At 33.8% G+C, this 13,021-nt stretch overlaps 1 protein-coding gene across 3 annotated transcripts; it reads left to right on the top strand.

Moving 5' to 3' along the window:
* Positions 1-1,063: 1,063 nt before the first annotated feature.
* Positions 1,064-5,597, top strand: LOC126715153 (uncharacterized). Of its 3 annotated transcripts, none has more exons than XM_050415612.1 (6): positions 1,064-1,302; positions 1,443-1,731; positions 1,819-3,209; positions 4,260-4,673; positions 4,845-5,065; positions 5,171-5,597. In XM_050415612.1, the coding sequence occupies exons 2-6, from the start codon at positions 1,562-1,564 to the stop codon at positions 5,420-5,422; spliced, it is 2,448 nt and encodes an 815-aa protein (XP_050271569.1). In that variant the 5' UTR covers positions 1,064-1,302; positions 1,443-1,561; the 3' UTR covers positions 5,423-5,597. The 3 variants fall into 3 exon arrangements, with proteins under 3 accessions (XP_050271569.1, XP_050271568.1, XP_050271567.1); XM_050415611.1 differs by having other exon boundaries at positions 1,434-1,731; XM_050415610.1 differs by having other exon boundaries at positions 1,064-1,731.
* Positions 5,598-13,021: the final 7,424 nt, after the last annotated feature.

Here is a 13,021-nt window from a genome sequence, read left to right as displayed (position 1 = left end):
AAGAATATTATTATATATATTTTTTCACTTTTTGAAAGCAAAATAGAAATTGAGGAGAGAGAAAAGGAAAAACCACTTTCACTAGTCTCCGCGTTGATTGGAAACTTCATAGCCCTTTCTCATCTTGCTTGGATAATGGGTTGGTCTAAAACGAGTGAAGTTGTACTTGGGTCGGGAGTGGTCCAGCAGGTTTTCCTTTCCATGCTAGAAAATTCAATTACGATGAGAATTTAGGGGCGCAGAATTCTTAAATATCTTTCTTTTGCTTTTTTTTATCTCATTTTCACAAAACTTTTTTAATAAATCTTAAGTACTAAATTGTTATCGGTTCTAATTTGAATTTACTACTAAAATTACTTTTTTATCTACGCAATAGTGAGTAACAACATACTATTTAAAATTTATTGTAAAAATATTAAATATTGTCATCATAGCATTTTTTTTAAAGAAAAATACATTTAACTCCTTCAAGGTATAAGGATACTAAATAGGAATTGAAAGTTTTATTAGAAATAAAATAAATAATATTCCTTCCATGAGCTTTATGTTAATTAAACATTAGAGGTATAAAGAAATATTTCTTTTATCCTTAATAAGTTACTATCTTTTTGTGGGCTAACTTAAGTCTTGGTCAAGCACTAAAATTTGCAATTTACTTTGCCTGATGAAATCTCAAGCCGTTGCCCAATTTACTCGATTTTATACCAAAAAAATTATAAATTTGTAATTAGGTACCATTTTAGGAGATCTTTATCGTTAATTTCCTTATACCTTAAGGAAATTAAAGTTCTTTTTCTCTTTTTGGTAAATAGCAAAATTTTGGAAGGTTATTACTTATTATTCTATTTTTCCTTTTTTTCCCTTTTTGTTGTACCAACTATTTTTATTTTTTCTGCTCAAAAAACTATTTTTATTTTTCTTATTATCTAATTTTATTACTATTTCAATACAAGATTCATGGCCATGGATATTTCCCCACCGACCTGCCGATATTACAACTGGCTCGTGTAAGTTCGGCCTCCTTTCCACATTCCCCCCAAACACTTTTCTTCTCTCAACTAATAAATACTTTTAAGTAATCGGCTTATTAATATAAAACTTTCCTAGACTTCAAAATTTTCAAACTCCCCTAGAAAATAAAGACGTAAACTTTCAATTGTACCCTCTTCTCTCTCTCTCTCTCTCTCTCTCTCCAACTTGATGAAGTTTTCTGTAGGTCTAAGAGTATCACATAACGGTCCTCAGAAAACCAAGGCTCTAAGCAACCCAAAAGATTAGTTCAACCCTAGCAGTTGCTGACAGGTTCTTTTCTGTCCTCAGTTTTTGCTTTCAAATCCCTTTTAAATCTCTCTAATTAGGTCAGATTTCAACCTCCTTTTAAGTCGGATATCCATGCAAAACTGATGTTTTTGTGCTCAATTTGTGGTTTTAAGTTTTAACAGGTAAAAGGTCCCTTTTTAACTTGAAAATTTCAAAGTAGAAATCAGAGTTTCCATGACTTACTCTGTTTTCTGCTCTCTATTTGCTTCAAACTCAATAAAGACTATGATGGATTTATTTTATGGCGATCCTTAACAAATTTTTGCCCAAAACCCACTTCAATTTATTGAATATGGGTTCCACCAAAGGGGTTTTCTACCTAAAGATGGTTCTCTTTGCGGGGTTTTTCTTGGCCTCTGTTTCAAGACTCTGGCTTACTCTGTTCGGTTTCGTAAACAGAGTGTTCCTCAGGTATTCAACTACCATTTTTGACTGCAATTAATTTTTTTTTCTTCATATTTTTTAATTGACTAATTCAGATTTCTATTTTCTTTTCAGATACAACAAAAATGAAAATATTTTCCAAGAAAAGAATCAAATTTGTTTCAATCCTATTGAAGTAGCATATTCTGAAAATTTTAAACGAGGGGATACAGAGTATGCTGGTTTCGGAAGGGGAAAATCCGATTGTTCTAGCATTGGTTCCCAAGAAAACAATGAAACTGATTCAAATCATACTGAACCAGAGGCAGAGTTTAAGGTAGAATATTCTGAAAATTTTGGAAGAATGGAAGGACGGCACGATGAATTCGATGAAATAGAGTCAGAAACGCCTAAGTTTGAGTTCAAATTTAGGTTTCCTACTTATGAAGAAATCAGCAGAAGCAATAAAGGGAATGGTGGCGACTCTTTCAGCTTAGATAACACCAGTCCCTCCACAAGCACCAATAAGTACGAGTTTTTGTCTGGCAAGAGTTTTAGCCACTTCTTGGAGGAAACAGAAGCTTCAAGCTTTACAGTCAAAGAATTTTATGCTATTTCGGATGATACTTTGATTGGAAATAACGCGAATCACGGTCGTTCGTTTTTGTCAGAAGGAGATTCTCTTTCTATTCAACAAAATTCAGTAGAAGAAGCTGTTCATGATGAAATTTCTGAGAATTCTGAGGAGTCAGAGTGGCTAGAGGCTACGACTTCTTCTAAGGATGCTCACTATGAGAAAGAACAATTGGGGGAGTCTCAGAATAATTCCTCAGGTGAAGAAAATGTTTCTGGTGAACATGATTTTCTTTCAGAGAAGGACTTCATGGCTTCAGATTTTGATTTGGATTCTATTGTTTCAAGCTCAGTTATGGATCAATTAGTTGATTTGAGCAGTGATGGATTTTTGTCAGAAAAAGATTTTGAGGGTACAAGTGATGGAGGCAATGTGGAAGACTTGGACTTGAATTCCGGGTACGAGCCAGAAGATTTTGATGGAGAAGATAGTGATATTCTGGAAGAGCTTCGAAAACTAGAAGAGTCTGATATGAAGAATTCAGATACTCTAAACTCAGAAAAGCGTGGTGAGGATGTTTCCCATGATACCGGCAATTCCAAAGATGAAGAACTTGTTGGCAAAGATGAAAAATCAGTGGATGGAAAACCCAATTCAAAGAATTCATCGGAGTGGGATGCTGAGGATTCAAATGGATTGGAAACATTGTGGGAACATCAAGATTTGATAGAGCAGCTGAAGATGGAGCTGAAAAAGGTCAAAGCCACAGGCCTACCCACCATTCTTGAGGAATCTGAGTGTCCAAAAATAATTGAAGATTTGAAGCCTTGGAAGATTGATGAGAAGTTCCAATATGGTGATCGAATGAGTGAGCTTCACAAGTTCTACAAAAGTTACAGAGAACGTATGCGGAAATTCGATATCTTGAATTACCAGAAGATGTATGCAATAGGTCAGTTACTTGTTACCAGTTCTTGCTATTTAATTTTTAAATTTCTTTTTGTGTTTTTTTTTTTTTAAGCAAAAATTTTCATATCATGTTTGTTGATGAGCCCATCTATAATTATGTACAATTAATAACATTCAAGTAAATGATATCATTAATTCAACCTAACTCTATTAGATTATTAAGTTAGAGACAATTCTCTAAAAAAAAAAAAAAAAAGAGGAGTAAGAGACAAGGACCCACTAAATCTGGTTAGTTGGGCATGGAAGAAGCGTGAACCTAATTAGATCCCAACCAAGCCTTAGAGTAATTACGATTACATAAAAGTAGAAAGTTGGGAGAGATTTATGTTGTCAACTATATTTCTCTTATTTTCTTGGACATTTTTTTCTTTTCCTTTTTTCAAGTAAGAATTTTTTTTTTCTTACGTACTTGTACAACCGTGTAAAGGAACTACTTCAAGAATCCTTCCAGAAGTTGCAAAACTTGAAATTGTCTACTTTGAAATGAGTGTCATATGATGTGTAATCTCTTTCTTGTTAAGTTGTTTAGTTATTGTCTATGTGCCAAAACATTCTACCTGGGTATGCATACTAAGCTACCCCACGTGCCTTTTATGCTTGAGTCCAAAAATAATGGTTAGTTAAAGTTTCACATTCATGGTCCTTAAGTGTTATTTGGCGGGCCAGAAATTTCAATTAGCACCACCATTTCATTTGAAATACTTATCTTATTCTGGAATGACTTCTGCTGAAATTTGAATTTCTTCTTGTCCTGTAAGTCTATCACTGATGGTAATGCTCCACCAAAATTTCTTATAGCTGATTTCTTTTTGTGAATAAACTAGTACTAAAAGACAAGAGGAGTTTGGTAAAGCTAAAATGTGTGCTGCATAAATTATAGCTATTTAGGTAAAGTGAATTTTGGGATATGCTAATGCATAGTTGTCCTATTATCAAGACTATTATTTTAAGTCTAATGTGGATTAGACTATAAAAAAAAAAGTCTAATGTGGAGGATGCACAACATCTCATGTGTCTCACGATGATTTTACAGGTTTTTTGGAGTCGAAGGACCCACTTCAATCGTTTTCAAGCCACAAATCCTCGGCTCCAGCAATCAAATCCATTCTTTCACAGAGCTTCTGGCTAAGCAAACGCAAAAAGTCTGAACTTGACCCAATGACGAAGTTCATTACAGAATTGCATAGTGATTTGGAAGTGGTTTATGTTGGTCAGTTATGCCTTTCCTGGGAAATCCTTCACTGGCAATATGAGAAGGCCTTGGAGTTATGGGAATCTGACCCCTATGGACTACTTCCTTATAATGAAGTTGCAGGTGAATTTCAACAGTTTCAAGTGCTCTTGCAAAGATTTATTGAAAATGAACCTTTTCAAGGGCCAAGGGTTGAAAATTATGTCAAGAATCGATGTGTTAATCGTAACTTTCTTCAAGTACCAGTAATAAGAGGTGAGAATTCTTGAGACTCCTTTAAGTTTTATAAGTTGTGTTTATTATGACTGACTAATACATGATTTAGTAACTTTTTGCATGTTCCTCATCTTAGATAGTCCCATTTGATAGGCACTTTTAAGTTAATTCTTGATTTGGTAGCAAAATTAAATCAGTACAAACTTGCAGCGGACAAAGGGAAAGAAAAAAAAGGGAGAGATGATGGTGCAATTACGATTGACAAGTTGATAGAGAACTTGGAAGGATCAATGAGAACCATTTGGAAATTCATTCATGCTGATAAAGATGCATGTACCACGATTCTAACATGTCGAAAGGAGGCACATGTAGAACTCCAAAACCCTTCAGATTCTGTGCTTTTGATGGAGCTTAGAACTGATGTTCAAAAGGTTAGCTTCTCTACATTTCATATATAAACTCCTAATTTCTTGTTCTTTTAGCTTAACCATATATGCTCATTGTCTTTTCTAATGCTCATTATTTTGGTATTTCAGAAAGAGAAGAAGCTTAAAGACATTTTCAGGAGTGGAAACTGCATATTAAAGAGGTTGCAAAAGCATCAAGAAGATGGCATAGATCATCATTACTTCTTCTCTCAAGTAGATATGAAATTAGTGTCAAGGGTCTTAAACATGTCTAGGATAGCAACGGACCAACTAGTTTGGTGTCACAGTAAATTAAGTCAGGTTAGCTTTGTCAACCGAAAGATGCATGTAGAACCTTCATTCTTGCTTTTTCCATGTTGATCGTATTAGCTTTGTCAGTGTATATGTACATATAATAGATCCCTAGTGAAAATTTTGGAAAATTTTGCCATGCTAATACTGCTCTGATGTATTTGTCTAACTACTATTGCTTCAATTAGTTATGTAAAAATTAAAGGGTAAATTCAATCACATGGCATTGGGAGCTGTAACTGTACATGCAATAGCCAACAAGCCACATGAATGTGTTGCATTGGTCAATAAATTACATAATTAAATCTAATTGGAGAACTTAAAATACATATTCTAAAGAATGGTGTTTTAAGTTTTGTCAAAATAAAATAAAAACACTCAGAGAGAGAGAGAGAGAGAGAGAGAGTCTAGCTTCAAGAAGACAATCAACTTCATAAGTTTGGTGTTTATACAAAAATAATCTCTTCATGAAATATGATGATCTTTTTTATACAAAATAAATTCTATACGAGGACAGTGCTAGTTATAAGATTCAAGTATTAGCCCCAAGTGCATGATCAAATTTCTATCAAGACCAATGCTTTTTTTTTTTTTTTTTTGGAGAAGAAAACCTGAAAACTTTAAACAAAAGAGTATGAGATTTTAAAATTTTGTACATAAATATATAAATTAAAGAGTTAAATAATTAAAAAAAAAAAAAAAAAAAAAAAAAAAAAAAAAAAACCTCTGCCAAAGATTCGTTTCACAATAATTATTGTAGTTCTAGACGGATTTATCACCACGGCAGGTTGGACAAAGTGGTGGTTCAATCATCAATGGGAAAATTTTCTGCCCTGCGTGCATTAGACGAATGTCGGTCCTTCAAAGATGAGCACCCCAACTATGACCTACCAATTACTAGCCTTTTTAATCCGTCAATTCCAAAGTTTTCATAACACTGTTTTGTTGAATATAGGGGAGTCGGGACCCCTCTATTTGTGTGGATTTTTTTCCTTAGAATTTTGCCTCTTCAAAATAAAAAGGTTGGAGAAAAAAAAAAAAAAAAAAAACACTTTCATGAGGAGATATTCTCTCTCCTTTGTAGGTTAAAGATCCAATGATCGAATTCTCTTACATATGTGAAAGGATATTTAGTAACCGTTGTATACAACAGGTACTCTCATAACATGTGGGCCCACACAATAGTGCGACTCACATCTTTGAAAGACTCGCTGTATACAACAGGTTCAAGATATATCATTTGATTCATCTCCTAACTTGTATTTGGGAAATTAAAAAACAAAATTAGATCAATTTTTAATTTTTAATTTTTTTATTGAAGCTTAAGGTCATTGAAATTAAATTGAAGTAGTATTTTAAATTTTTTGAAACTTGAGCAATAGAGCTTCATTTAGAATATTATAAATAAATACTTTGTAAACTATGTTGGTAAAGCACATCATATAATGTATCACACTTTTATTTTATTTTTATTTTTTTTGACTTACTGATGAAATTATAGTTTGTAGAACCTAGCTTTTAGGGAAAACTAAAATTCACCCTATGTGGTTTGACCTATCACAATTTAGTATAAACTTTCAATTTTTACCTTTGACCCCTTAAGATTTAAAGTAAAATGAAATCGCTAGAGTTCCGTTCAAATTAAAAAATCTTGTCATTTATGGATAGATTATTTACCTGTTGGGGTTTGGCCATACAAAATTTTTGTCATACATACTTTTCAATTATTACATTTTCACTCCCTAAATTTTAGAGTAAGGAAGATTTGAAGACTAAAAATATGTCAATGGATGTAGCCCTACAAATATTTCACATCTACTTGTGGCTAGTGATAACTGGTTCCACTCCATTAATGTGTTCAAGATCTAATTGAAACTATGCTTCGGAAAAAAAGTTGTATTCAATTTGTAGTGGGAAGTTAGATTTAAATAAGGTATATGATAGGCTTGAATGGAGATTTATTTGAAACACTTGAGAGAAATACCATTTTCCAAAGGACATTGTCAATTTTATCATGGATATGCTATCTAGTGTGACTTTTTCCATGATGTGGATTGGTACTTTTCTTCCATAATTTTCCTTTTTATAAGGCATAAGATAAGGAGATCCACTCTCACCATACTTGGTTTATCATGCTTGATTAAATTATCTATGGTACTTGATCAAGCCACTAAAGAACATTGCACTGCCTTGCTCATGTTAAACCTCTTATTTGTCGATAATATCACCCTCTTTTGTAAGGCCAAAACAGAGATTGTCAAAATCTCATACCTAATTCAGTATTTTTGTAAATACTTAGGCCAAGTGTTAGCCCAAATTCACCCTCAAAAAAAGTTGTTAGCCCAAATAAATCCAAAACTCTCCTCACCAAAACAACAATAGGCATACTAAAGATACAAACAAACAAAAATCTGCCAAACCCTTGATAAACTTAATTGAGCATTCTTGTGGACAGTCCTCGAGACGTAGTCACCATGCTAAAAATTTATGGGGGCCTTTTCATTCATAAATCCAAACAAAATAATTTGGCTCTACTTACCAACCTAGCATGGAGACTCTGGACCAACCCAAAAAATTTATGGGAGGCTTTGACCATATAAACGTTTGGATTAACAATTGGCTTTCTTGTGGTCCTCTCCTCTTAGACAAGCAGTCCTAGGAGTCTAGGACCGCTTTTTAGAGAGGAAATTCAATTGGAGGAAGCCAATATTTTTTAGATATAAAATAATTGTCATCTCTTTTTTTTTTTTGAAAGCAAAATAATTGTCATCTCAATCTTTAACCATCTAATTACCAATTAAGTATACGTTTGGATAGGAATTATTTTCCTGTGTCTAGCGTATGGCGTTTTGTGTTTTCCTCTTTTATTTTTATTTTTTATGCACGTTTTTCAGTTTTTAGGAAACAAAGTACACTGTTCATACACTGTTCACACACTACTCATGCATTGTTTACGGGACTCATAACTACTTTATTTAGAAAAATATTAAAAATGGCCCACGGTACTATTCACACATTTAAAATTTATTTTATTACAGTATTTTCAATTTTCAGCAAAATAAGTTGTATTCAAACGGACCTTAAGAATGAGCTTATTATTAAACCACCACTCTACCAGTATTCCATCAAACTCAGGTCTCTCTTATTTGTGGCCCAATCTTCAGGGTACCATCATCTTAATTCTTTCCCTAATCTCCCGTTGAAAAAGTGGGATTGAATATGAAAGTCATGAGCCCTAAATAAAATTAAAATAACTCATAAATGCCCCCGTTACGATCACATAGAAACCATATCCTAGTGTGGGTTCCAGTTAGCTCAACCGGTAAAGTCTCTGATGGTTGAATAAAAGATTTAGGATTCAATCCCTGCCTACATCAAAAATTAATTGGTGTCTTGGTCTGATGATAAAGAGCTATCATCAGGAGCGGACGCCATAAGTTGAAACTCTCTCTCAAAAAAAAAAAAAAAAAAAAAACCATATCCTAGGTTCTTAGAGAGTGTTATTGGGTCAACAAGTGTGGGGCCTGTGGGCGAATCAAAACATTGAAATCATCAATGATCGATATACCCTTCCCTTCCGTTGAAGGGGTAGGTTTGGGTTCAGTGCTTCCAGTGCACTAGACCCAGTCGGATGATAACACGTGTCCAAAAATAGACATGTATTACAATCCAAACAAGTCTAGTGTCACTGGACAGTGGACACTAGACCTAATTCGGACCCTCCGTTGAATTCTTATATCAAATCAGTAGCTCAAAGTGATTTTATTTATTTATTTTTTTTTTTTTTGAAATAATCAACCAATACATACACCAAACCACTTTTCAAAATGTCTATTAGCCAATAAATTCTTCTACTTAACCAGTTCCTAGTAACCAAAGTCATTTGGATTTGATGGAGCTCTCTAGACCTCTGGGAAGTAGGTGCAATTGGAATTCTTCGTGACACTAATAGCTATTGGACCAAGGGGTTTTCCTTAAACATTGGAACATCCATAAGCAAGCAATTAGAGTTATAGGCAGTAAGACAAAGATTATACATGACTTGGCAGATGGGTTACAGTGATGTAATATTTGATATTGATTCTATAACAATACTAAATTTTATAACTTCTAAGTCTCACATTTGTTTTCCTCCTGTGTTGGCTCCTTTGGTTTTGCATAGTAGGGAACTGCTAAGCTGACCATGGCGGAGGGTGATACGGTATCTTGACACGTGTTACGTAAGGCTAACCAATGTGCCAAACTTTTGGCCAAGAGGGTAAGTTTACAACCAGAAAAACTAGTAAAATTCAATTACAGTTCAAATTTTGATTTGCAGAATTTTGTATAAGACTTTAGGGGTATAACCCTTGGTAGACTGATACATATGACATATCCCCTCCCCCTCCTCATCTATTTTGTAACTTTTTTTTTTAGGTTTTGTAACATGTTTTAGTTAGTGAATACAGAATTCTACTTTCAGCAAATATAATGTTGGGCTTACCTTTGAGCTTAACAACGTAAAGCACAAGTTTTAGTTTTGCCAGGTTTGGGCTTAAACTTTAGATTTCGTAGGCTATGGGCTAAGTGTAAGTATGGCCTAACTAGTCACATCTTATTATTACCAATGGACTAAGCTCTAACTACCCATCCTTCAGACTTTGTGTTGCGGTTCAATCTGCCACCCTTCTCCTCTTAAAAAAAATCATTATTCTCGTCTTAAATAGTCTCTTCTATTAATTGCATTAATTAGTGTTTGAAAATTTGTTGGGGGCTACAATTAAAGAGAAGTGGCAAAATTTATACTTCATGTCTATACTTACACCAAAAAAAAAATATATATATATATATATAAATCTGATATTTCTCAGAAAATCAGTAAGTTGGATGGTGCGGACTTTGATGATTTGGAGGGCTTGAAAAAGAAGAAAACAAAGATCAAAGGAGACCAAGTTTGACTAGCCACAAATCCTCCAATGATGAAGTTAGTTCCTCTCTTCCGAAAATATAGAATTCCAAACTTTTGGAGGTTGTCTTTTTAGGAAGTCAGAATATACCTTTAATTGTCGGAGATAAGTGTTTATATAGGTTTAGGGAAACGGTTATTTATCTGATAACTTCCCCTAAAATTAAGGAGCTCAGAAAACTCGATGGTAACTTCCATAACCACTATGGAAGTTACATCGCTCGGTCTTGTTTTCCATAACCGATATTGGGAATGGTTTGTAGTAATGAACCTTGGTTCTTGTGCTCGGTAGGAATGCGGGGGTCGCCCAAGACTTGTGCAGAGTCGGGATGTATAGAGTTCTTCCGCACATTTTATGGACGGACGACCTTGTCATGGACGAGTATTCCATATAGGCCAACTTTTTCCATTCTTGCCCTGGAAGACTATTATGGACAAACTTGGAGTTGGTTAATTTTCTAGTACACCATCAAAATCTAAACCTAAATTCCACTTAATTAACTCTTATATAGGACAAAGTTTAGCTATAAAATTTGTTGTAGATTAAGGCTACAATTTTACTCAATAAAATAAACAATACTACATATTTTGAAAATTTAACCATTGAATTGTATATTTTTTATGCTCTTAGTACACATTTCAAATTTTGTGTTAGTCGGATATTATTTACTATATAATCTATAAATTTATATTTTATGCATAATTTTAAACTATAAAAACTTGCAATTTAAAAAATTTATTGATGACATAGTTATTGATTTTTAATTTTTTAGAAATTTTGCAAGTATAGAGGAAATAAGAAGAAAATGTAATTCAATGGTGAATTTGTTAAAATTTATCTCTAGTAAAAAGATATTGAGTAAGGTTATAGCTAAACCTTGCCCTTATATATATATATATATATATATATATTGCAGGGCCCTTGGGCTCAAAAGTTCATTATCTACCTATATATTGGGCCTGCGGCCCAAGCCGAGAATAAGGATTTGCCCAAGGAGGAGAAGTCTTTGTCAGATGAGACTGTGTTGATGAATAAAAGGTGGGATTTGGTCATAATAGCTCAAGAGAGTGTGCCGAGGATGAAGGAGTCCTCGGCAAGACAAAGCCAAGGTCCTAAGAGATGGTTTATCAGTAAGGGTGATGATCCCATAAATTTAGTTGGAGTAGACAAGCATTACAAAGACATCAGATAAGGAGGAGTCCCAAAATATCTTAGAAGAAAACTGCTGCCTCCGCACTAAATGCACTGCAGCTAACTCTCTGATCGCATTAATGTAGAGGTGATGCCTGAACAGTGGATTTTAGCCTTACAGCTGCTACATGAGGACTTATGGGGAGTGCTAGTGGGACAAGTATCCAAACCAACCGTCTAGAATGCACGTGGAAGGTGAAAATAAAAGATGAAGACAGTATAAAATGAGAAGGAGGGGGTAAGATAGGAGGATCGGAAAATCCAAGAAAGAAACACTATAACAATCTACAATCAAATTTGTAACATTACCATAGAACTTTATATAAGAACCAGTGTCCTCGGATTCCGCCGAGTACGTCTTTTTCTTCAGTTTACACTTGTGTATTTTCATTCATCTGTCATCAAACCTATCTAACTCGTTGTTCGGTTAACTAAAGCCCATTTTTCTAACCATTTCTCTACAAATTCATTGTTTTTGGGCTTTTTGGGCCTAAGTCCATTCACGTGTTGGGCTAGGAACACAAAATGGGTCCTTACATATATATATATATATATATTAAAGCTCCCTAACAGATGAGTATCCCAAGAGACTTCAAGTCTTCAATTACATAACCCACTATTAAAAATTTAAATCACTACATATTTGTCAACCAAAAAAAGTTAGACTTAAAGATTACTTTACCAATCACCTTCCTTATACTCTATAAAGATGTGACTTTTGTATATTCATTAGACAAGATTTTGTAGGGAATTAACACAAAATTCCCAAACCTATGAGAAACAAAATAGAAAAGACACACGCCAAAGAAAAAAAATAATAATCACACATACAAGACAGTATTTACGTGGTTCGGCAATTTGCTTAGGTCCACGGAGTTGCAGGAATTTCATTATTATCAGGGGAAAAATACAAAGTGCTGCAATATAGTTTCTCTTTCTCTCAAAAACTACGTCATTATCATTTCAGACCGGGTCGTCATCTGGATCAAACACAATTAGGCTCCACAAAGCCCAATAGATTTTTTTGATGTATACGAGTCCGTTTGGGAACCATAAATTTTGATAGCTTATTTGCATAGTAATTATCAAAAAATATATTTTTTAGTAGCTATGTTAAATGTGTTACAAAAAAATAAAAACTAATTTTTTTAATTTAAAAAAAAAATTCTCAAGAAAAAAAAAAAAACAAAAAGAAAAAGGTTAACGATTTGGGCCAAACACACCTAATGAATTTGGGGATTTTTATTTATTTTTATTTTTTTATTATTTGGATGACAATTATTAGGCTTCGTTTCAATAATAGGGCATTATTCACAAGAAATTTAGCCCATATAAATTTGCATTGCACCCTCACATCCAAGCCCATACTAAAAATTAGAAGAAAATAGTCCGGCCCATATCACATACCATAAACCTCTGTCCAGCCCCATGACGTTTAACTTAATCCCAACCGTTATTATAATAATCCCAATCTCACCAGAGCCGTCAGATCTAGGGCTTCTTAGACCCAAAACCCTATTTATACACTTTC

Source organism: Quercus robur, chromosome 2, assembly GCF_932294415.1.
Source record: "Quercus robur chromosome 2, dhQueRobu3.1, whole genome shotgun sequence".
Classification (NCBI taxonomy): Eukaryota; Viridiplantae; Streptophyta; class Magnoliopsida; order Fagales; family Fagaceae; genus Quercus; species Quercus robur.
Note: the sequence above shows the minus strand (reverse complement) of the source record. Positions and strands in the feature narration are given on the sequence as shown.

Excerpts from the sequence above, each read along its gene's own strand:
- LOC126715153 (XM_050415612.1), top strand. The coding sequence starts at position 1,562 with ATGGCGATCCTTAACAAATTTTTGCCCAAAACCCACTTCAATTTATTG. Across the intron at positions 1,732-1,818 it reads GTAAACAGAGTGTTCCTCAG|ATACAACAAAAATGAAAATA; the intron begins GTATTCAACTAC and ends TTTTCTTTTCAG. Across the intron at positions 3,210-4,259 it reads CCAGAAGATGTATGCAATAG|GTTTTTTGGAGTCGAAGGAC; the intron begins GTCAGTTACTTG and ends ATGATTTTACAG.